The sequence below is a fragment of the Sinohyriopsis cumingii genome, chromosome 4, assembly GCF_028554795.1.
Source record: "Sinohyriopsis cumingii isolate HCF-2022 chromosome 4, ASM2855479v2, whole genome shotgun sequence".
NCBI classification, from domain to species: Eukaryota; Metazoa; Mollusca; class Bivalvia; order Unionida; family Unionidae; genus Sinohyriopsis; species Sinohyriopsis cumingii.
In genome coordinates, this window is record NC_142964.1 from 28929409 (window position 1) to 28956127 (window position 26719).

Sequence of the window (26719 nt, forward strand, 5' to 3'; positions counted from 1 at the left end):
AATAATATGAAGCTTTGTGTTATATTATTTTTTCCTTTTTAAAGCATTATAGTGCACAAATACCAATAGTGAAAAATATATTGAATTTTCATACACCTAAATTATTACTACAGTAAAACAAGATTTGAACAACCTCTTGTGAGCAACCTCCTGTAATTTATGACTAAAATTGTTGTGCACTGATTAATTTTGCTATAGAAATGCAGTGTTATGAGCAATCATCTTCTGAATGTGACCAGGGATGAATAAGATTTTCAAAAATATTTTTCGACACTTCTGTGAATGACTATATCATAATAAAAGCAGTTATAAATACTACAGACCTTTCTTAACATCCTTGTTGACCATGATTGCTGAGTAAAGTGTGCGGGTGGAGCATAGATTGTTCCAAAGTGAGAACAACAAAAATATTAGTCTGGTTAATGGTTTTGTGACATTGATATGGTAAATTGTGACATTAATAAGGTAAACTTGTGACATTGATACAGTAAACTTGTGACATTAATAAGGTAAACTTGTGACATTGATAAGGTAAACTTGTGACATTGATACAGTAAACTTTTGACATTGATAAGGTAAACTTGTGACATTAATAAGGTAAACTTGTGACATTGATAAGGTAAACTTGTGACATTGATACAGTAAACTTTTGACATTGATAAGGTAAACTTGTGACATTGATACGGTAAACTTGTGACATTGATAAGGTAAACTTGTGACATTGATACAGTAAACTTTTGACATTGATAACGGTAAACTTGTGACATTGATAAGGTAAACTTGTATGCCAGAGACTTTAAAGCAGACTTGTGTACTACTATTCATAAACTAGGATTGCAGTGTCATAGTTGTAAAGATCCTATTGCAGCTGTCAGTACTGTCATTAAGGATTGGCAGTCATGGATGCATATACTCAGTTGAGAAGACTATCCATTGTTTATCTGTCATGAAAATCTGCACCATGCAGATAAAGTCATAAGGATAGTCTTCTCACCCTGCATTCTCTCTAGTGAAATGTGTACTGCTATAGTGTCATAAGGGGAGGTCTTCTCACCCTCCATTCACTATAGTGTAATATGTACTGATATAGTGTTTTAAGGAGAGGTCTTCTCACCCTCCATTCACTGTAGTGTAATGTATACTGCTATAGTGTCATAAGGAGAGGTCTTCTCACCCTCCATTCACTATAGTGTAATGGGTACTGTCATAATGTTTAAAGGAGAGGTTTTCTCACCCTGTGTTCCCTATAGTGTAATGAGTACTGACATACTATTTAAAGGAGAGGTTTTCTCACCCTGTGTTCCCTATAGTGTAATGGGTACTTCTATAATGTGATAAGGAGATGTCTTCTCACCCTTTGTTCCCTATAGTGTAATGAGTACTGACATAATGTTTAAAGGAGAGGTCTTTTCACCCTGCATTCACTAAAGTGTAATAGGTACAGTACAGCCATAATTTTATAATGAGAGGTCATCTTGCCTTGCATTCGCAGTAGTGTAATGGGTACTGCCATAATGTCATAAAGAGAGGTCTTCTCACAGTGAGAGCTGTATTGCTATAAAGATTAATGTGGTCAGCAGTTATGGCCCATCTACAGCATTATACTGAGTGAGAGCTGTATTGCTATAAAGATTAACATGGTCAGCAGTTATGGCCCATCTACAGTATTATACTGAGTGAGAGCTGTATTGCTATAAAGATTAATGTGGTCAGCAGTTATGGCCCATCTACAGAATTATACTGAGTGAGAGCTGTATTGCATTAAAGATTAACATGGTCAGCAGTTATGGCCCATCTACAGAATTATACTGAATGAGAGTTCTATTGCTATAAAGATTAATGTGGTCAGCAGTTATGGCCCATCTACAGAATTATACTGAATGAGAGTTCTATTGCTATAAAGATTAATGTGGTCAGCAGTTATGGCCCATCTACAGAATTATACAGAATGAGAGTTCTATTGCTATAACGATTAATGTGGTCGGTAGTTATGGCCCAACTACAGAATTATACTGAGTGAGAGTTCTATTGCTATAAAGATTAATCTGGTCAGCAGTTAAGGCCCATCTATAGAATTATACTGAGTGAGAGTTCTATTGCTATAAAGATTAATGTGGTCAGCAGTTATGGCCCATCTACAGAATTATACAGAATGAGAGTTCTATTGCTATAACGATTAATGTGGTCAGCAGTTAAGGCCCATCTACAGAATTATACAGAATGAGAGTTCTATTACTATAATGATTAATGTGGTCAGCAGTTATGGCCCATCTACAGAATTATACTGAGTGAGAGCTGTATTGCTATAAGATTAATGTGGTCAGGAGTTATGGCCCATCTACAGAATTATACTGAGTGAGAGTTCTATTGCTATAAAGATTAACATGGTCAGCAGTTATGGCCCATCTACAGAATTATACTGAGTGAGAGTTCTATTGCTATAAAGATTAATGTGGTCAGCAGTTAAGGCCCATCTATAGAATTATACTGAGTGAGAGTTCTATTGCTATAAAGATTAATGTGGTCAGCAGTTATGGCCCATCTACAGAATTATACAGAATGAGAGTTCTATTGCTATAACGATTAATGTGGTCAGTAGTTATGGCCCATCTACAAAATTATACTGAGTGAGAGCTGTATTGCTATAAAGATTAACATGGTCAGCAGTTATGGCCCATCTACAGCATTATACTGAGTGAGAGCTGTATTGCTATAAAGATTAATGTGGTCAGCAGTTATGGCCCATCTACAGCATTATACTGAGTGAGAGTTCTATTGCTATAAAGATTAATGTGGTCAGCAGTTATGGCCCATCTATAGCATTATACTGAGTGAGAGCTGTATTGCTATAAAGATTAACATGGTCAGCAGTTATGGCCCATCTACAGCATTATACTGAGTGAGAGTTCTATTGCTATAAAGATTAATGTGGTCAGCAGTTATGGCCCATCTACAGCATTATACTGAGTGAGAGTTCTATTGCTATAAAGATTAACATGGTCAGCAGTTATGGCCCATCTACAGCATTATACTGAGTGAGAGTTCTATTGCTATAAAGATTAACATGGTCAGCAGTTATGGCCCATCTACAGAATTATACTGAGTGAGAGTTCTATTGCTATAAAGATTAATGTGGTCAGCAGTTAAGGCCCATCTATAGAATTATACTGAGTGAGAGTTCTATTGCTATAAAGATTAATGTGGTCAGCAGTTATGGCCCATCTACAGAATTATACAGAATGAGAGTTCTATTGCTATAACGATTAATGTGGTCAGCAGTTATGGCCCATCTACAGCATTATACTGAGTGAGAGTTCTATTGCTATAAAGATTAATGTGGTCAGGAGTTATGGCCCATCTACAGAATTATACTGAGTGAGAGTTCTATTGCTATAAGATTAATGTGGTCAGGAGTTATGGCCCATCTACAGAATTATACTGAGTGAGAGTTCTATTGCTATAAAGATTAATGTGGTCAGGAGTTATGGCCCATCTACAGAATTATACTGAGTGAGAGTTCTATTGCTATAAGATTAATGTGGTCAGGAGTTATGGCCCATCTACAGAATTATATTGAGTGAGAGTTCTATTGCTATAAAGATTAATGTGGTCAGGAGTTATGGCCCATCTACAGAATTATACAGAATGAGAGTTCTATTGCTATAACGATTAATGTGGTCAGCAGTTATGTCCCATCTACAGCATTATACTGAGTGAGAGTTCTATTGCTATGAAGATTAATGTGGTCAGCAGTTATGGCGCATCTACAGAATTATAATGAATGAGAGTTCTATTGCTATAAAGATTAATGTGGTCAGCAGTTATGGCCCATCTATAGCATTATACTGAGTGAGAGTTCTATTGCTATAAAGATTAATCTGGTCAGCAGTTATGGCCCATCTATAGCATTATACTGAGTGAGAGCTGTATTGCTATAAAGATTAATCTGGTCAGCAGTTAAGGCCCATCTATAGAATTATACTGAGTGAGAGTTCTATTGCTATAAAGATTAATCTGGTCAGCAGTTATGGCCCATCTACAAAATTATACTGAATGAGAGCTGTATTGTTATAAAGATTAATTTGGTCAGCAGTTATCGCCCATCTACAGCATTATACTGAGTGAGATCTTTATTGCCATAGGTGATACTCTTCAGTTTTGTATTTTGCAAATGGTTAGATTTTTAAAGAAAAACAATTTCCTAGGTTTTCCTCACTGGTTATACTAGCTATTAGAAAAGACATTGCATATGTTCGGTATTGATCAAAGAACCTTTAACTCCTTTTATTTTGGTGAATGAGTAATGGGTTTAATTTGGGTTAGAGAGTATATAACTTAGCATTACTTCAGATGTTCGCCTGATAAAAATACCTGCTGGCTCTGATTGGTCAATATCACTTCCTGGATCTCAGAGGTAAATTGTTAAAAAGAAAAGATGTGATAACTTTTTTATATTTATATATTTTGGAATTCATTCATTGCATATTGGAAGCTGGTACTGTCTAATAATGTGGGTTACAGCTCAGCAGATATAAACAACCAGAGAACATTACCTTGGCAGCTGATTGTGACAGATAACCATTTTCTCCATGTGTGCCATGAAGATGAGGCAAAATCAATAAAGTATTCTTTGAAAACCTTTCATATAGCAAAAGTATTCTTTGAAAACCTTTCACATAGCAAAAGTATTCTTTGAAAACCTTTCACATAGCAAAAGTATTCTTTGAAAACTTTTCACATAGCAAAAGTATTCTTATAAAAAAAAAAGATTTATAAACTCCAATCCAACTGCTTGTGCAGTGGTCCCCTCTTATCGGGTGACCAATGAAAACTAATAATCATAAAGAGGGTGGCCTCTTATAAGGCACAGGATGAATTAAATATACCATATGTGTTGGCCAAAGTGGCCTTTTTTAGGGGTGCATCTTTTGAGATGTTTCTCTTTAGAAGGAAACCACTGGATATATGCATTTTTATGTGTGAAACATTTTAAAGGATTTTGTAATTTAAATTTATATAACATGGATCTTTTGACCTTTGCCATGACCAGGTATAGTTATATACTTTAGTTCAAGTCAGATTCCATGGCAAACAGCAGAGATCATGATCCCCCATTGTGCTGGTAGATCAGGATCTATTTTATTTGTTCTACTGATTGTACCTAACAAACTGCTTAGACCCAGATCTGTTGGTGCATTATGCACTGGCATTGCTGGATCTTTGCAGTTTGCATTTCGATCTGACTTATGTACATGTCTATATGGTATCTCTTTAAGCTCTGGCAACTGAATCTGACTTAAACATGTATATATATGGTACATCTTTAAGCTCTGGCAACTGGATCTTACATATGTATATATAGGGTACCCCTCTAAGCCCTGGCAACTGGATCCGACTTATATGTGTATATAGGGTACCCCTCTAAGCTCTGGCAACTGGCAACTACATATGCAAATATAAATTACAAGTTTTGTGACATTCCACCTGACATTGATGGAAATGGAGATATAACAGACTCATATGTAGACAGTTGGACAGGCAAATATCAATGTATCCCAAGCACAGCCTCTGGAAGGCATGTGATAAAAACTTTTCATGGAAAACCAAAGAGTATTGTCCAAGAATCTTGATCTGGCTAAGGAAATATGTACACATATGTTCCCATGCTTTTAAAAATAAAGCAACGAGTATTGAGTATGCATTGAGTCTGAGCAGTGACAAAGAGTATTGTCCAAGAATCTTGATCTGGCTAAGGAAATATGTACACATATGTTCCCATGCTTTTAAAAATAAAGCAACAAGTATTGAGTATGCAATGAGTCTGAGCAATGACAAAGAGTATTGTCCAAGAATCTTGATCTGGCTAAGAAAATATGTACACATGTTCCCATGCTTTTAAAAACAAAGCAGTGACTGTAATACTGTACCTTGTGCAGTACATACATGTTCCCATGCTTTTAAAATGAAAACAATGACTGTAATACTGTACCCTCTACAGTACATACATGATTATTTTAAATGCCAGCAAGGGATGGTCTTAGATTTGCATGATTATTTTAATTACCAGCAAAGGATGGTCTTAGATTTGCATGATTACTTTAAATACCAGCAAGGGATGGTCTTAGATTTGCATCATTATTTTAATTACCAGCAAGGGATGGTCTTAGATTTGCATGATTATTTTAAATGCCAGCATGGGATGGTCTTAGATTTGCATGATTATTTTGAATACCAGCATGGGATGGTCTTAGATTTGCATGATTATTTTGAATACCAGCAAGGGATGGTCTTAGATTGGCCTGATTATTTTAAATACCAGCAAGGGATGGCCTGAGATTTGCATGATTATTTTAAATGCCAGTAGGGGATGGTGATAGATTTGCATAATTATTTTAAATACCAGCAAGGGATGGCCTTAGATTGGCATGATTATTTCAGGCACCTGAAAGGGATGGTCTTAGATTCATACGACAGGAAGAGGTGTGGGGTTGGTTGTTGGGTTTGGAATAGAGATGGTGACTTCAGTAGAAATGTATAGATAAACTACTGCATTGCAAATTTCACTTATTTCTCATCTTGTTTAGTCCAACCTGTTCACAAGAACCAAACAACCACAAAATTATTGGTGTTAATATTGTTCTTTTGTTTACACTGTCACTATATTTAAAAAATTTTTGCAGTGTGGTAATTTATATTCAGTTAAATTATATTTTTGAGTACATTACATAATGACTTACTATATCCCAGTCTAATGTATGTAATGGGGGGGGATATAGCTCTCACAATGTCTGCGTCCAATCTGTCTCTAAACATGTTCATTTCATGAGGACAACTCTCCTACCATTAAAAGGATTTAGTTTCAACCAACTTGGTACACATGTGAAACAAGCTACGCAGAGGTACTTTTGACACTTAAAGTTTTCTGCATTTAATATTTTTATGTTGCTATGGATACAATGTGTAGTATAAGTAATAAGTAATATATAAGTTTTGAGTGTGGCTAAAACTCACAATAATAGAAATATTAGAGAAATGGACCATAGTTTACCTTCATTAACAATCTTTACATAAGCAATAGACCAAAAAGGGATATGTGAGTTCTGGATGGCTTGTTTGTCCATACTTTCATGTGTTCATTGTATTTATTTAGCAGTACTGAAAGGAATGGACATAGCCATAATCATTCCTTCATGTCTGTCTCAAACCCAGGGGGATATACCATATATACTTGTTTATGAGCCCAATGGCAAATTGTGCAGACCCAGATCTGCCTTTGCATAATGCGCTGGCTGATCTGGGTCTGTGCAGTTTGTTAGCATTATTCAATTGAACAAACAACATAGAACCTGATCTGCAGGCGCTTTATGCTATGACTGATCTGGGTCTTTGTTGTTTGCCTTTTGACTCGACTTATGAGTGAGTATATATGGTAATTAATTCTAGATGAGTCTTATTTGTCCATTCATTTGTATTCATTAAATTTTACTTGAAAGGGATAGACATCGTCTTTATCAATCTTTAATATTTGTTGTGGACAGTTTCTTTGTGGGCACTAGATTGATTGACTACTGGATTCCTAGCAGCCTGTTATGTTTGGAATCTTTTACTGTATACTCGTCTAATTTGTCCTTTCATTGCCAGAATTTGTGCTAAGCTTTCCATCTATAGATTTCCAGCAAGCCAAAGGAGATCACTATAATTGTACATGATTGACAAGAATTCATAACTACTTAGATTTCAGTTTGCTAGAAAAAAAAATATTAACCAAAAATGTTTATCAAAACCATGTATATCTTATTTTCATGTAATTTCCTCCTGACAGCCCAAGGTGAGGAGATGTGCATTCAGAGATTCTTTAGATTGACAAATGACTCTAAGAAAGTCAGAATTCACATATCCATAGCCACTGATTTGGATTATGTAACTGATTCAATCTTGGAAACCTAATCGTGCATGTGTGATTGACATCCAGAAATGACGATGCTTGTTAAAGTTGGTTGGCATCTTGGTCCTGCATATTGATCAGATATCATTCACAGACTGATATGAAAAATTCAGGACAAGTTGATTAATCCAGCCTGAGTGACACCAACTCTCATCAGATCAAAGATAACATGGCTAATTAGTTTGCATGTCAAAAAGGAATTGATCTCATCCCAGGGACACTGGCTAGATAATTAGTTTTTGTGATGTCTTATGTAAACCATCAGGGCAGGGCAGGCCCATATATCACAAAGTCTGTCATCCAACAACAGGGTACATGCCCGTCACACAATCATTTGAATGTTACAGGCTATCTTTTGATTCAGACTCCAACCTGTCCATCATTCCAACAAATGCCTGGACTGACTCAGTCCTAATGACACAACATATCCCATCCAAAACACTTGTGGTCTCAGGAGATTAATTAAACAATAATTGCATTGGAGAAGTTACTTATTATAATTAACACTTTCTTCTTGGGAACATTCAAGTACATGGATACAGTACATAAGAACAAAAGGAAGTAAGTAATATACTTGACTAAAAACAGAGATGAACACAGTCATCTTTGTCCAGGCAGAATTGGTCCCACATGCCAGTTAAAATATTTGACCCAAACCCTTCTGTATCCATTCTGTTGTCTTGCCTTTATCATAGTCATGAACTTTACCATAATTGCTAAAGACCTTGCTGACATTACTGAATTTATATCATATATTTGAAAGTTATACCAAAATATTTGGTACCAGCTGAACCATCTCCAAGGGAACTGAATTTATTTTATTTGTCAGGTATATATTCTTGATTTGATGATTGCATTTGACCAATGCATCACCAGATACGTCTACACAAGTGTCATTGATAAAGATTTCACTGATCACCATATTCATCCAATAATAAGCCCAAGCTTAATGATAAACCCACCCTGTTATTTTTACGAAAGCTTAGCAGACATTTACTTACATTACCTATACCTAATCAATATGCAACTATTTAAAATAAAAAATATTATAGTCTGTCCTTCTTGGGCTTATCAGGGGATAAAAGCTGTGATTGTGGAAAAAGTGGTAGAATAGGGAGGTGATCTTATTTTGGTCAATAATTTGATACTCCTTGAAATAAATTAGTACATACATGACCAAAAGTAATTTTTTGGGAAGTGGGCTTATTTTGGTGGAAGAAACACTGATTCTTGTTTCATGGATGACAGGCAATTGAACAGACCCTGATTATCAGAGCACTGTCCCAACCATAGTTATGCAGACCCTGGTTATCGGAGGCATTGTCTCAACCATAGTTATGCGGGCCCTGGTTATCTGAGGCAGTGTCCCAACCATAGTTATGCAGACCCTGGTTATCTGAAACATTGTCCCAACCATAATCATGCAGACCCTGGTTATCAGGACATTGTCCCAACTATGGTATGCAGATCCTGATTTTCAGGACATTGTCCCAACCATAATCATGCAGATCCTGATTATCAGGACATTGTCCCAACCATAGTTATGCAGACCCTGGTTATCTGAGGCATTGTCTCAGCCATAGTTATGCAGACCCTGGCTATCTGAGGCAGTGTCCCAACCATAGTTATGCAGACCCTGGTTATCTGAGGCATTGTCCCATAGTCATGCAGACCCTGATTATCACAAGATTGTCCCAACCATAGTTATGCAGACATTGGTTATCAGGGCATTGTCCCAGCCATAGTCATGCAGACCCTGGTTATCATGGCATTGTCCCAACCATAGTTATGCAGACAGTGGTTATCAGGGCATTGTCCCAGACATAGTCATGCAGACCCTGATTATCATGACATTGTCCCAACCATAGTTATGCAGACAGTGGTTATCAGGGCATTGTCCTAGCCATAGTCATGCAGACCCTGGTTATCAGGGCATTGTCCCAACCATAGTTATTCAGACTCTGATTATCAGGGCATTGTCCCAACCATAGTTATGCAGATCTTGATTATTAGGACATTGTCCCAACCATAGTTATGCAGACCCTGGTTATTTGAGGCTTAATTCTAACCATGGTTATGCATACACTGATTATTAGAGGCATTGTGCCAATCCTAGTTATACAGACCCTGATTATCAGTGCATTGTTCCAACTGCAATCTATTGCAAGAAAGAAAAAAAACTTTTTGTTCAATTTTGTAAACATATTTTGACCTTGACCTACATATTATGGCTACTTACTTGACATGTCAGTTGTTGAGATTTTTAAGGTCAGACCTGCAGAAAGTATGTCTTTGAAGGTAAAGGTCAGAACATTTTTCTGTTATACAGTATTGCTCTCATGAAAAGACAAGGGGTTCATCTGAACAAAATGTGACAAGAAGTAGAAGCAGGGCTTATTATCAAACATCCTTGATATGTGCTAAAATGTTTTAAATACATGGCATGAGCTGATCATCAAACATGAACTTATCATCAAGTGTGGACTTATAATCAAGCACAGACTTTTCATGAAGCTTGGGTATATTGTGAACCAAGGGTTATCATCAAGCAATGGCTTATCATCTAGTCAGGGCTTTTCAGCAGTCATTAGATCATCATCAAGCATGGACTTCTCATGAATCATGGGCATATTTTGGAGTATGGGCTTATCATCAGTTGTCTCTTATCATTAAGCAATTGACCTATCATCAAGCTTGGCTTATCATCAAATAAGGGTTTGTCATGAAGTTAGGGCTTATCAAACATGGGCTTAATGTGTATCATGGGCCTATCATGAAGCATGGACCCATCATCAAGCATGGGCTTATTATCAAGCATGGACCTATCATCAAGCATGTGCTTATCATCTTGCATAAGCTTATTACCAAGCAAGGGCCTAACATCAAGCAGTTACTTAACATCCAGCATGGTTTGATCATCCAGGCTGGGCTTTATTATCAAGTACAGATTTAGCATCAAACATGGGCTTATTTTCAAGCAAAGGCTTATCATCAAGCATGGGCTTATCATCAAGCCAGGGCTTATCAAGCATGGGATATCATCATGCATGGGCTTATTATCAAGAATGGGCTTATTATCAAGCTTGGGCTTGTCAATGAATACAGACGATTTGTCATCAAGCATGGACTTAAGGACATTTTCCATTTTGATCATGTCACTGTCACGCATGAATTAAAAATAATCAAATCCCATGGGAACTTGGATACTGCAGCAAAAATCCAGACTCATCAGCTGAGGTCCTTGAAAAATCTATTATTTAACTGGCATGGCAAGGTGCCATCAATTACAGATTAACAAGACTACCTGAGATAAGTTGCAGCCTTTGTTATTTATGGCTTTCTTGCTTTAAATCATTTATAAATTTATGGTGGAACTTATTTCATTTAACCCCAGGAGTACTGATTTTATGACATCAATTAAGTCTTGATCAGAGAAATGACTTTATTATTATTTTACTTCACTTAACGAATTGTACTGGTATGGACAGCTAATAGTGTTTTGTTCTTGATCTTGGAAATGAAGGCAGGGCATTGACATCCAAAGAACTTTATTGGATGGTATTAAATTTGTCTTTATTGTCATTGTATTTGGATGGTGTACTTGTTATATTCTCTGTTCCAGTGTTTCTTATTGTGGTGCATTAGTGATAATAAATTAGTGACATTTTATTTTCATATTTAGAAATAATTTAATGAAAACCTTTATTTTATTAAATCACACTATAAATGATGGTTATGGTTTCAGATTTACTTAATATTTTGAAATCTTTCTTCACTGACTGGTCTTGTTTATAATGGATATTATTGGAAATTAGCAAAGCATAATAAGTGTTGTACAATACTTTAGAAGATAAAATGATATCTTGTTTGTTTACTCCAGTATGAACATAGTAATATCTTTACAGCTTATAAACTTAATTGCCAGAACCATGTTTGCCTTGGTTAGGGTTGAAGGCAAACTTTATTAGATAAAAAAAGTTTGCAAACTGTAAATAAAAATGAAATGTACAGCATTAAAAAAAAATATATCAACTGTGGTATCCAAAATCATGGATCATACAGACACATTCATTCAGGCCCTTAAGCCAGTTTTTAATAGCATTTTTGTTATGAGAAATATGTAATAGTTTTAGCAAATATACACATCTTAGTGCTTGACTGCATGCATGTGTTTAAGAGAGAGAGAGAGAGAGAGAGAGAGAGAATTTGAAATTGCCAGGCAACAAACATAATTAATGATAGCATGATTAAATTTCAGGTGTAAATAAATGCCCAATCCAGACTTGTTTGCTTCATTTTATCTAGATTATCCATTAGTATATAGCGTTTGAAGAGTCTTTCTTTGCTGGTCTCAAGATCCACCAACTAAATTTTTTTTCTCAGACCCAGAATGACTCTGTATAAATCCAGTCTTTGCTGATCTTAAGACCGATGAGCTGAAAATTACCTCTCAAACCCACAATACCTCTGTATAAATCCAGTCTTTCTGATCTTAATATGGCGAACTTAAAATTTCCTCTCAAACCCACAATGACCATGTAAATCCAGACTTTGCTGGTCTTAAGACCCACCAACTAAATTCCTCTCAGACTCACAATGATTATGTATAAATCCAGTCTTAGCTGGTCTTAAGACCCACAGAAATGATTCATTTACCATACATACTCATATATAAGTCAAGTCCAACTGAAAACAACATAGATCATGATGTGCCATAGAATAATGTGCCTGCAGAACAGGGTCTGTTGTTCCATGTTTTACTGATTGCTCCTCAGATATGCCAGCACATTATGTGACAGCAGATCTGGGTCTGTGCAGTGCAAAAATGTTGGTTGAGAAATCTCAATCTCTCTCTCTCTCTCTCTCTCTCTCTCTCTCTCTCTGTGTCTCTCTGTTACATTAAATCAAACTGGATGTCAGCTTGATTTTACATCCTTAATTATTTTGGAAAGAAATGTTAATATAGTATTGTTGTGACTTTCAGTGATTTTTTGGCATTATTTTTTTTTAAAATAGTGACCCAATCAATTGACTGTAACGTTTAAATTGACAATTACACCTGGATACAAATACAACTGGCATTATTTTTCTTCTAATTGAATGTGCATCATGATGATTTGCAAATTTTCAGTAATGTCCATTGCATCAGGTACTCGATGATGGTTATAACTTCATCAAACATATGAGACAACATTAGCGGCATGGCATCACTATGAATCGACATTGTCCTTGTATTGATTTGGGATTTAAGTAAGATTGTCATTGTATATGTAGAATTAAAAAAATATATTATATCCTTCTGTGTACCTTGTAAGAGGCATTCCGTATATTTGTCGAGTTTTAGTTTTGAAATTTTCAGCTCATGATTTTAATGTCAGGTTCGAACATCATGGTTCTGCTGTTATAATTAGAATTGAAATATGTGTATAATTGTCATGTTATACATTATGTGGCTTGCATGTCATAGTGTCTCTATTTAGAGACATTTGGTGATGAAAGTAGGGACATACCAGTACATAATCTATGTAACACCAGCCTCCTTTTTGTCAGTTCAAGGTAGTATTCAGTAGTTGGAAGTTTTAGCTGTATCATTTTTTAGGGGTCAGAGTGGTTTATTTGTAACTAAAGTTTAATGTTCATCTATGATTAGGTAAAGGTTGTAAAGCCCCTGTTCAGAGAATGCATGGTAGACTTGTTTCTACTCTTTTAATGTACATTGGAAATTGATCAGAAGTAATGAAATATTTTTTCTTCATTGTTTGTCCCTGTATAATGCCACAAAGCCAGAGTAAAGCAAATAAAATGAATTACATTGTTGAAAACATGCCAAGTGCATGCTATTGTGATGCGTGCACATAAAAGATATCACATGTAAATTAAAATTGGAATATTTTGTAAATGTGTAATTTGTACAAGAGCGAAATTAGAGATGTGCTTTTAGAGCATTTGATACCAACCGTATAGTCTTTTTTGACATGATTTTTAGGATCAAAAACATACAGATGTGACAACCAAGCTCAAAGCACCATTGGCATAGATAGTATTGATTGTCCTAGTCCTGAACAATGTGACTAGGGACAATTTCCACTTTCATTGTAGAACTGTTGCATTAATTCTGAATAATTTGACCTCTCAAGAGATGTTTGTCAATGGATTATGTGGCATATGTCTTCAATGGTTCCCTGCTGGTTGAAAAGATATTGTTTAAATAGCATGGCTAAGCACAGTTGATCATGATTAATAAGACATACTGTACTGATAGGTTACATTATATATTTTTGTTCACACTGAATTTCTTTTATTATTTAGGTGTGATAGTGTTGGGTACCAGTTTTGTGCTTGCTACAGTAATGCATGCATTTAAGTGCCCAACTAACAATAATCATCATCAGGGCCCCTGGTCAAGGCCAAGTGGTCTAAGGACTCGAGTCAAGGCCAAGTGGTGCTTGCCTTTACATATCACTGACATCTCACATCTGTCCACATGGGTTAGAGTCTTTAGCTTGGCCAGTTTGGGTATGTGAGAAAGCTTGCCGGTAGTGTCCTGTGACATCATGGTTTTTCCTAGGTTTGTCATCCACCATTTATACATGCCACCATGTATCCTATCATGCACTGAAAAATGGTGCTAAGCCCACAAAAACAACAGCAACAACAAATGATAAGCTTTGAAAACAATGAGACCCCCTTTAGCAAACAGAGCCATGCTTTGAGTTCACAAACTTTTATAACCCAACCTTATATAGGTGTGGAGATAAATAGTAATCTTTGTGTCCATTTATCAAACCACAAGATATGAAGATCCAATATGGAGACAAAATAATTTCATCCCCAGTCAGCAAATTGTAGTACCGCCATAGAGGTAATTTTTCCCAAAATCGCAAAAGAATTCTTAAAAAAATTCATGAGTGAACTGTACCAAGCTTGAATAATAATTAATGTTAAGGAAAAGTCACACATTTTTTTAAAATTGCAACATTTGAACTTTGTTTATAGAAATGATTTTTTTTTATGAAGGGGTGAGGTGATCATCATTTTAATTGCATTAATTACTTATCTTGCCACTATTGCACAGCTATCCTATTTTCATGCCGAAAACTAACCATTCGTTTGATATGAATACATCATCGCCATAGTAGAAATAGATCTGAATGACCTTTTGCACTCCAATCTCTTATTTTGCACACCACTCTATATGTCACATGGTTCTGTGCATAAGGTCATAATTTTCATGGACACTATACAGTGTAGACATCTACCAAAACTGTCACCAGAGAAATTACATTTGTTGCGCTTACTGCAAACAGCGGTCTTCTCCTGTAGGTCTTAATTAGTCTCAGGGTTTTCTAAAACAGAAGAGAACAGTCTGTGGGGCAGTATGGCTACCAATACTCACACAGATTGCATTAGTGTTCAAAGTGCACATGAAAAAATCATTAAACTTGCAAATTTGGTCCTGTATCAAGGCCAGGGGAACCTTCCCTTTCCATTTTTGTTCAGAAAAAGAATTTCAGAAAAAGAATCTCTTCCAGGTCTCACATATGGGACAAATATCTTTGGTGGCCAGTGAAGCCCCTCTCAAAGGAGGGTCTAGATGTTCAAGAAGAAAAATAGATTTACCCATGTAGAGAAACATTGAACATTTCTCATGTCTCAAGCAGTGTGCACACCTTAGGTTGCAAATTGCTTCCTCCCATTAGGGATATTGAGCACCACGATAGCAGGTTGCACCCTCCCTTTAGGGAGGCAGAGCACAGCGATTGCGATTTGAGCATTTTAGTTAAGGAAGTTGAGCACCATGATAGTGGGTGTGCACCCTCCCTTGAAGGAGGTTAGCTTCGCAACTGTATGGTTGCACCCTCCCATTAGGTAGGTTGAGCACCCCATCAACAGGCTGCTCCCTCCCATCAAAGAGGTAGAGCACTGCACTGCATATTGTGCTTTTGTCAGCATGTTGCCCCCCCCCACAATGGTAGTCAAGACACCGCACCCGTGCACACAGTGATAAATCAGTTGAAGATGAGGTCTTCCCCACCTATCACTCATTGGCCTTTCAGTAGGGGACAAAATAAGGACTGAGCTTTTCCCTTTCCCCCCTTTTAACATCACACCCTGTGCAAGATTTGAAATCTATGCACAAGACTCGGGCTAGGGTTTTGACCACATCAGTGTTCCCCTGTTCCCAATTATACCTAGGAACCCTTGTGTGATGTGTGACCTTCCACCTCAGGGCCCTTGGTCCATTATCCACCCATGGGCTAGTTGAAGTGATGCTGCAGCACTTGTCCCACCATCACCTCATCACTAGGTGGCTTCCTTTTGGTAGGCTTCCAGTGATACATCATCAGTGGTAGACAGATGTTCTTGTCTCCCCTCTGTAACTCATGATGAACCAGGAACCATGGCACAGAGTGCTCCTGTACCCTTTCTATAAAGGGACATGGTGATGCCCAGCCACTTTTCAACTCAGAACATCCTTGACTATAATGATGATGATGATATATTCCTCATTTGTCTCCCGCAAGTTCTCAACAGAAGATGTAGCAATGACACCTCTCAAGTCATCCCTTTAAGCTCAGATGGATGTAGAAGAGGAGGTTTGGTCCTTTTATAATGTGGTAATTGCAGTTTACCATCTGTTAACTCTGGATTTGTGCCCCACCTGCCACACAGTCCATAAGGATCCTTTTCATTTTGGGAAAGATCTACGAGGTTCTATGCAGCTCAACCAGACCTCTTCTCCCACATTCCATGATTGAGGAAATGACATGGAGTTATTCACAAGGCCAATGTAGGTCAACAACACAGAGGATGGTCTGTTCCTCCCTCAACATTGAGACCCCCTATTTCTTCTTCCAGCTACTGGGTACTTTCCCCAAAGTGGCCTATCAAACCACCTTTATATGCAAATGCAGTCTAAATGGGTATTTCTGTAGGGGCCTGGGCACACCTTACCATCAAAACAATTACTGCCATGGAGCAGGAAACCAGTTCCTAGTAACCATAATTTTGCATGCCACCCTATTCTCAGCCACTTCCTTTAGTATGCAAAAATGCATTTATTGATACATTGCAATCTGATCAATGTATTGTGTGTGTGTGTGTGTGTGTGTGTGTGTGTGTGTATACTTACATTTGTACATTTTTCAAGGATGGGGAGGAACATATGAAACTGTATTTACTATTTACTTTCATCAGTTTGTCCCATCTTTAACTTTCCATGCATTCTCTTTGTTTTCAGGGACAAAGAGAAGGCTGAAATAAAAGACAGAAAGGTACTTGAGATTTTGCAACTGAAGGATGACAAAATTGAAGATCTCCAAAATGCACTTGCCACCAAAAACCATGAAATTAACAACCGCAATACCAGGTGAGTATACCTGTTGATGTGTGTTACTTGACAAATCTTTGACAGTAAGTATGCATGGTTCATACATTTTTGAGAGTCCTTGAACATATGAGTTGCCTTCAATACTCTTGGAAATAAAAATGTTGGTTAGTATCTTGAAAATCCTTGAATAAACAAAGTCGAAAATATATAACTTTTTTACATTTAGGATCCTGCATAAAGGAACATGCAGAAAAGGTTCACTTTCCACTGGGCAAAAGATATCCTTGTCTGGAGTGTAACTCTTGAACCACTGAATGAAATTTTACCAAATATATCACATGATTGGACAGAGTGACATACCATAGCCATGCCCACTACTTCAAATTCAAAGTTTCGGCAAGGGAGAATGTGATTGTTTGACCAATATGTACTGTCATAACTTTAAACTGATGAAGCTTAGCCTTTTTTATCCTCAGTTTCTCACATATTCACAGACATACCCCTTTCTCAAGGTCAAGGGCATAACAAGGGATAAAGCAAGTCAGTACCGTTTTCTTATTCAAGCTGTTGCTTTTAACCCATACAGAACTATTTATATGAAATTTTACCTAGGTCCACACCTTGTCATACAGTGGTTGGATGACTAGGTCAAAGGTCGAGGTCATGAGTAGGGAATTGGTCATGAGGCAGGTGTATCAGGTTTGTGGTTCACTTTGTAAAAAAGATTGTGGTTTGTAATTAAACAAATATTTTAAGGATTTTACTGTTTTTTTTTTCTAAAAAAGATTTTACTCTTTGTTTTGCATTTATCTTTTTATTTTATGCCTTTTTGGTGAATTTTTGCAGTATTTTTACATTTTATCATTTGAATCATGGTGGATACTATGTTTTGTTTTAGTTTTCTGGCATTACTGGTCATATAACCTATGGGTTCTCTGTCCATCTATTGTCCATCATCCATCCATCCATTAGCACATTACTTGCAGAATTGCCAGGAAACTACACACACATTTATTCCATGGTCTAGTTGGTCCTAAATGAAAATTGGACCAAAGTGATGTCCATTATGACCACCACAGCTGCCATATGTTAGCGCTATTCCTTTGAATTGATTGCTATATCAACATGAAGATTTCATTTGGAAACTTTTTTAATGATGCTTGGTAGGTCCTAAATGAATATTGTCCCAACCATCTTGAAAATCTTATCATTCTGCTAGATAACTGTTTGTATCAACATTGCACTTTAACCAAATGACTTCTGATGATATCTGTTTCATTATAATTGGAAGTTTTGCCAATCTGCTGTCCAGTATGGTACCCATCATGAAAATATTGTTATCATTACTCCTTCAAGATGGAAAATCATATCAACTTTGGGTTTCCACATTTTTGATGTCATGTTGGTCCTAAGTGAAACTGGTGTCAGTCTGATATCCAGTATGTCCACCACTGCAACTAATTTGAAAATCTTGTCATCACTGTTAAAAATCAGACATTGTTTCAACCACACAGTTAAAAGGAAAGCATGGTCTTATCTTGAATTCTGGGTAATTCATTTCAGCCAGTAGAGCATCAGTAACTTTGAGGGACTCTTGTTTTTTTGTCTTCCTGGAGATTTCTGTAAGGTGCTTGGCTTGCCATTTATGCAATCTAGATTTTGCTCAACACTGTAGCTAAAATTGTGCCATTAAAACCTGGACGTATATACCCACCATAATTATAATTTGAATTAGTAATTGAACTGATATAAATTGTTGCTATTCATGGCATTGTATCAGAAATGAGATAAAAAGAGGTGACTTATTTATTAAACTGCTGCATATTTTAAAGTTTAACTGTAGTGTAATAAAGATGAGGAAAATCTTTTGTATACTATAGTGTTGTTGTCATTCAACTATCTATGCATTAAGTTTGAATATTTGCAATAAGTAAATAAGAATGGAAAATCTTTTGTATACTATAGTGTTGTTGTCATTCAACTATCTATGCATTAAGTTTGAATATTTGCAATAAGTAAATAAGAATGGAAAATCTTTTGTATACTATAGTGTTGTTGTCATTCAACTATCTATGCATTAAGTTTGAATATTTGCAATAAGTAAATAAGAATGGAAAATCTTTTGTATACTATAGTGTTGTTGTCATTCAACTATCTATGCATTAAGTTTGAATATTTGCAGTAAGTAAATAAGAATGGAAAATCTTTTGTATACTATAGTGTTGTTGTCATTCAACTATCTATGCATTAAGTTTGAATATTTGCAATAAGTAAATAAGAATGGAAAAACTTTTGTATACTGTGAAGTCACCAGTCCTCATTACTTAATAACTTAATTGGTATTTTTATTTGTTACAGATGTAACAGAAATGCCATTTTTTGACAAAACCATGAAAAAGTAATATTCTAAACAAATTATTTTCACAGTTTTAGTTCAAATACACATATCCCTTGATTACTTGCATAGAGTGGGGTCCAAAAACATAGACCACACTATAAGTAAAGACGCGAGTTATAGAGGAATCTCTGAAAAATAAGGAAGGGGGTGCAATTCTAGCTAGACCTCAAGAAGACCCCAGAAGGGGGAGGTAGTAGAAGTGATGTTTAAAAGCTGAATACTTGTTTTATAATAACATTTGGAAAAATTGTTAATAAGCAGCTTTTTCTGATGAAAGTATTTATTTTTTGGTATAAATTGCGTTTCTTTTCAAGATGATCAATCTGTGAAAGATTGTGAAAAACAAAACTCCAAGAGGTTTCAACACATCATGTGCCTCATTTTTAACATTTGTAAATGATTGGGATAAATTAAGGTATTTAAATTGTTACTTACATAATAATATTTGAAACAGTGTTTAAGTGGTTAATTAGTTGACCTGACACACAACTGTGACTGCTAGCTCTTACACAGGTAGGACTTGCATATCTTTTTAATTTTTATGAATTTCGTTTTTATTTGATTTGATATAAAAGACAGTTAACATGATAATGCAAAGCTGCAAAGCAGAGCTGCTTTTAACTGAGCATAAAAATACAACAAGTTAGAGATGACAAGTCAGCAGTTAATGAGGTTATCACAGAAATCTTCATGGACATAGCTACAACAGTAGACTACACTGTTCACATTTGAATACAAGAAGGTATTTGGGGCCCCGAGTGGCCGAGTGGTCTAAAGCGCTCACCGTTCCGGATCACTGCCATCTCACCTCTGTCTGCGTATGTTCGAGTCCAAGGCTCGGCTAGCGTGGGTACGTGGGAAAGCCTGCCAGTAGCTTCTCGTGGGTCGGTGGTTCTTTCCTGGGTTTTCCAGGGTTCTTCCTCCACCAGTTATACTGGCCGCCATATATGGCCTATCTTGTGCTGAAAAATGGTGTTAAACCCTAGAACAACAACAACAACAACAACAACAACAAGGTATTTATGATGATTACATTGAAACTGAATTAAAACATCTGTCAAAAACACAAATTTCACTTGAAATTTTTTATTTCATTGCTTTTTATTTTTAAAGTGTTGCGACCAGTGACATTTTCAATGATCAAAATTTTACAAAGATTGTTATTTACAGTGTACAGAGAATTCTTTTGTTCGGAAAATGTAAAATATAGGATTTTCTGCTATAAATTGAACAGTAAAATTATAAAATAGAGACAAACAGTCATACATATAATTATATTGTTATAAAGGATATACATTTTATATATTTAAAAAAAATATTTTATGCAATTTTATATAGTGCTTTGGTATTAAGGCCATTAGGATACAAAAAGTATCTAATTTATGAATCCAATAAGTTTCTTTTATGAGTCTCTTCATATCTCCATGCACAATATTGTTATGTATATTTGATTTAATTTATATTTGATTTAATTTAATTGTTTGTTTGTAAGTTTTTAAAAAAAAATTTATTCCATTACTTGCTATTTTAATGTAACTTTATTTACTGGAATAGAGTTCAGTTCTGACTGATTTTTTGTATTTTTGATGTAAATAACTTTATAGAAACATTGTATCTAATGCTGATCTAGTTCATGACCTTGATTCAGAACCAGTGATAGTTTGTAGTAAACAACTTCTTTTATTTTTTTTTAAATTCTTTCTCAGAATAAGATTCTTAAAGTAGAATCAGGGCCATACTTGGACTACATGTTAAATAACATGTATCAGTTAGGTTTTTCCAGAGGATTGACCCACATCCAGGCATCTGTTTTGTGTTGTAGCTAGATTTATTGTTGATATTTTGTGAAATAATAGTCATACTTGCCTTAACACTGGAGATGTCCAGGTGTTTTATATTGTGACCAGTTTTGGGGCTAATTATTTTATTTTATTTTAAAGAAAAGTGATTCTTTTCCCTGGAAATACTAGTACTCTAAATTAATTATTGGACAAAGACATTTATCAAAATTTACAAATTTACACAGAATTAAAAACTGGAATAATAGTTTTTGTGATTCAACAAAGAACTGTTGACACATCAGTATGATGCTGACCACAAAATACATCATTGCCTTCCATTTTGGATTTCATCGGGATTCAAACTCAGTTTCATTAGGACTTTTTATTAATAGGACTTCTATTTTTTTTTCTTTGATTATTTTTTTTATTTTATTTGTAAAACCATAAGTTCTTTTTCTAATTTTTGATTTCTTTTTCTAGGGAAATATATTATTTGATAAATTTTACAAAGCTTGTTGTCTTCACATTTTCTTGTTATGTTTAGTATGAGCCTAAACACACTGGCATGAAAGAAAGATCATGTAGAGAGTGATTATTGGTATTAAAGTGTGTTGAAATATTAGAGGAAAACTGAGGTACTCAATAATTATTTGTATGAAAGCGATGATTATTCATTCTCTTAGAAACTTGTTAAAGTGTTTGTCCAACATATTGTATGTTACATTTTTTACAGAGTTAGTGTTATAAGATAGAGAAAATACTTCTTTTGTATTAGCGTTACTGAAAGAAGTACTTTCTTTTATACTTGCACATTGAGAGCACCAGTGCACAGAATTATCGGCGTTTGTGTTTTTAAAAAAATTCCCAGTTGCTGTAAATTGCAAATTTTATGTTGTTGATTCAATTTCATGACACCAACTGCCGTTTTCAACAATAAATTGAGCAATATGTTAAGGTTTCATTTGCCAGTTTTGATCACAATATTCTTCATATTAAACAAATAACGGGCAATTCTTTTGGCATTTTCTTGGGAAGAAAAATGGGATACACGCCAGCCCCTGTGTTATAAGCAGATTCACAAGTTATCAAGGCATGAAATATCGAGGGAGCGGTGTATGAGTTGCATAAATCAATGTCTGCACTTGCAAACTATAAAAATAATTTTATTAAAATTTTTACAGTTTAGGAGAGTTGGAAGATGATATCAAGAGACTTCAGAGAGAGATTGGAAATTTACGTGATCAAAAAGCCGCACTTGAACTTGAGGTAATTTTGTGAAAGTGGGGACCTGTGTAAAAATGAGGGAAAGTGAACCATTTCTTGCCTATAGTTTTCTGTTGTAAAATGTAAAGCAGAAATTATAGTCACTACGGTGTATAATGTAAAGCAGAAATTAAGCCAATCAGGTGTGCAATATAAAGCTGAAATTATAGTGACTTTAAATTTTTATACCCTGTGCATCCTGTTGATAAATGGTACCTAATAAAATTTATGTTTAAAGTTTGAAAAGACGATGAATGTGATGATGGTTTTAAGAGCAGTTATATCTTACCCATCGCTAAAGCATAGCTTTTACTTTTTTCGTATAAAAAAAACTTCATGTATTCAATTTGAATACACCCTCCCACAGAATGGAGAATTTTCGATAAGACACAGTCCACTGGTGCATCTAGCATGCCCATACACAGAACAGTCATAGATTTGACTATATGTGATATAATGTCACTAATTTTTTACATGACATTAAAAATCTAAAGTATTGGAACAAATGTTTGATTTTGTTTAAGAATTCAAATTTTTGGACTTTTATACTGTGTGTCATTGAATGTTTTTGTGTGTCAGACATTTATGGAGCAAATGTTTCTCAACCACAAAAGGAGCTTATCAGGAAAAATGTAAATTGGAATTGTTCATTTCAAGATTATGCCATACATTCAGTATAGTGTGAGAGATCTTTGCAGAAACTGTTAAATTTGGAGACAAGTCTCCATGGCAGCAGATATTAGACATTGAGATCTACCCAGTATCAATTCTCGAACTGCTAAATTTAGAGACAAGTTCCATTGGTAGTAGGTGTGAGATAGAGAGATAGATTTATTAATTCTGAAAATTGTAAGTTTTGGGACATGTTCCTGTGGCAGGAAATACTGCACTGGAATATATTGGAACACAAAAATCTATGCATTGTAAATTAAATCTTATCAGTTTGGGGACAAATTTCTTGGCAGTGAGATAAAGAAGAACAAATGATGGGAAAAACGTCAAACAACAAATAAATGATGGCAAAAAAGAAAGCAAAATTCCAATTTGATAGTCCTACCATATTCATTGGCAAATCAATTTGCAATGATTTAAACAAAACTTTGTTGAAGATTCAGTTTAGTTTTAATTCAAAACAAATAGAATTGTTATTATTTTATTATTTAGTTTCATCTGAAGTGCCTCACTGCTCAGTGGGCACAGCCCATTTCTTGTACAGATCATTAATTTGGGGCAGTGACTGGAATTGTACAAAATGGTGCACAAGATGAAGTTTTATCAACATAATGTGAAAATGATGTGCACTTATCTTAGAGGGCATTTAAGTCATAAACTGAATGTAAACAATTAAAATATTGAGTTTTATTTAGAGAGGATACACGTGTTATTATACCTGAAGTATATTAAGGTATTTATACAATCTTTTTCAAGCACACACACATGTACATACACACATACTGATATACTTTCTCATTGCTACTATTTGATATTTTGTGTGTGTATGTACAGCTTTTCATTGACAGAAATGTAAGTATTCTGCTTATTTAGTTTTGGAAGGTCATTCTTACTACCAAATGTTTACTTACTTTGTTTTTGAAGTTATTCCTTTTAATTTAGTTACCTTAATGGTGTTGGTCTTGTCAGTAATTTTGAACAAAATGTTAAAATGTTCACATGCTAATACCTGCATCATTGTTGCACATCATTAATAGGTATATGCATAGTAAAATCATGGATGACATGTAACAAGCTGCAGATGAATGATGATAAAACTGAGGCCATTCTGATCACAACACAAAGACTTTCTCATTCACATCAGGGGCCCCGAGTGACCGAGTGGTCTGAAGCGCTCTGCGTTATGGATCATTGCCGTCTCACCTCTGTCTGCGTGGGTTCGAGTCTTGAATTCAGCCAATGTGGGTATGTGAGAAAGCTTGCCAGTAGCTTCTCGTGGGTCGGTGGTTCTTTCCGGGGTTTTCCCGGGTTCTTCCTCCACCATTAATACTGGCCGCCATGTATAGCCTATCATGTGCTGAAAAATGGCATTAAACCCTACAACAACAACAACTCATTCACATCCTTTACCTCAAACAATAAATATCAGCAACACCAACATTAAATTCACACAGTCAGTACGAAACCTAGGTGTTACTCTGGACAGTAGTCTCACATTTGACTAACATGTCATGAACATATGCAAGGCTGCATATTTTGAGCTGGGACGCACCAGCTCCATTCCCAAATATCTTTCAGTTGATGCCACTAAAACACTTGTGTGTTCATTAGTACTTTCAAGACTGGACTATTGTAACTAAATTCAGTCTGGTTCATATCAGTATCTACTCCAGAAACTTCAAAACGTTCAAAACACAGCTGCTCGGATCATACTTAGAGTACCCAGATCAGAGCACACCTCCCCGCATCTCTGTATCCTACACTGGCTATTCATTCGATCCAGAATCAAACACAAAATTTGTTCTCTGTACTATGTTTCTCTGATGGACTCCAGTCCAACATACCTATCCAACCTCACCCATGTGTACACACCAGCAGCAAGATACTTACTCTCCTCTTCTGACAATTGTATACTCATTATTCCCACTATGAAAACGAAGTCATGCGGAGAACGTTTTTTCGCATACCAGGGCCCAGCAATGTGGAATGAATTGCCCACTGAACTTAGACACAAATTCAAGAGTGCTCTCAAAACTAACTTATTTCGACTGCAAGAACAAATTTAAAGACCTAATAATATTTCCTACCTTAAATATTTTCAGCATGTTTTTTTGTTTTCTAATTTCATGGTTTCATGGTTTTTGTTTTTTGTAATCAGATCATTATATATGTTTTTTGTGTTATAGGTTTTGTCTAATGTTGTAAAGTGCTTAGAGCTTCTAAAGATTAGGTACTATACAAAGTCCTCATTATTATTATTATTATTATTTAAGATGGCCACCATGGCAGTCATCTTGAAAATCTTGTTTTTCCGGCTACTTCTAAATAGAGGACATATTGACATGGGGTTTTCACTAAAAGACATGATGTCTGGTTGATTCTAAATGAAATGGTGCAAGTTAGATGTTCATTATTGCCACCATGGCAGCCATCTTGAAAATCGTTATTATAGCTACTGAAGATACAGTCATATCGACATGTTGTCTCCACCTGAATACTTATAGTACTGAGCTGACCTCCAATATGGCCACCATAGTTGGTCTTAAATGAAAATAATGCTCTGCAGACATCCAGTGTGGATGCAGTGATGAACGTATTGAAAATTCTTGTCAATAATTCTCGTGATGGGATGGTCATACTGGCAAAGGGTTTTTATAAAAGTCTTCCAGTGGTGTCTGGTTTGTCTTTAATGAAAATTTTGTTGATCTTACATCCAATTTGGTTGCCACAGTGGCTAATTTGAAAATCTTATTGCTCATTAATATCTGCAGAGATGGTTCAAACAGTCAGCAGTTACAACAAAGAAATGGTCTTGTCTTGAATTCCTAGAATTTCTTTTCAGACAGTAGAGCATAAATCCTGGATCTGTCAACTCTTATGATTCAGCTAAGTCTTACGGAAGAAACACTTCAATTACAGACTTACGGAATAGAAAATTAAAAAAGCTTACAAAAATATGATTTTTGCAGCCAAGTTTGGATTTTGAATTCTTATTAGATTTTTTGAAGTTGATCAAGAAAGAGAACTAAATTTACAGGAGTACCTTACACACTTTAAACTTTACATTTTCTCGAACTGTCATCCATCTAACAGAAACACATTGAAGGCAAAAGTGACAATAAGCATTGTTAAATGTTTTAAGCAATCAGCACAGAAAAATGAATATTCAGATTCTTGGAGAAAATAATGAAATGCATTTTTTTAAACATCTTGCTGTATTGACTGGATTATATCTTGTTGCAGGAGAGATGATTGCCATTGCCATGTTAAATTGAAAAAGGCAAAACAAAGACAACATAAAGTTGATAGATCTTGCAAGATGTCAGTAA

General features: G+C 35.5%; 1 protein-coding gene across 3 annotated transcripts in view; it reads left to right on the plus strand.

Moving 5' to 3' along the window:
• Positions 1-26719, plus strand: part of LOC149800866 (centlein-like) — a 233089-nt gene that overhangs the window by 45534 nt on the left and 160836 nt on the right. For all 3 annotated transcript variants that reach the window (XM_089954882.1, XM_089954881.1, XM_089954883.1), the window contains exons 5-6: positions 17187-17315; positions 22637-22721. In XM_089954882.1, the coding sequence (XP_089811008.1) occupies positions 17187-17315; positions 22637-22721 (214 nt within the window). The remainder of the gene's footprint in view (positions 1-17186; positions 17316-22636; positions 22722-26719) is intronic.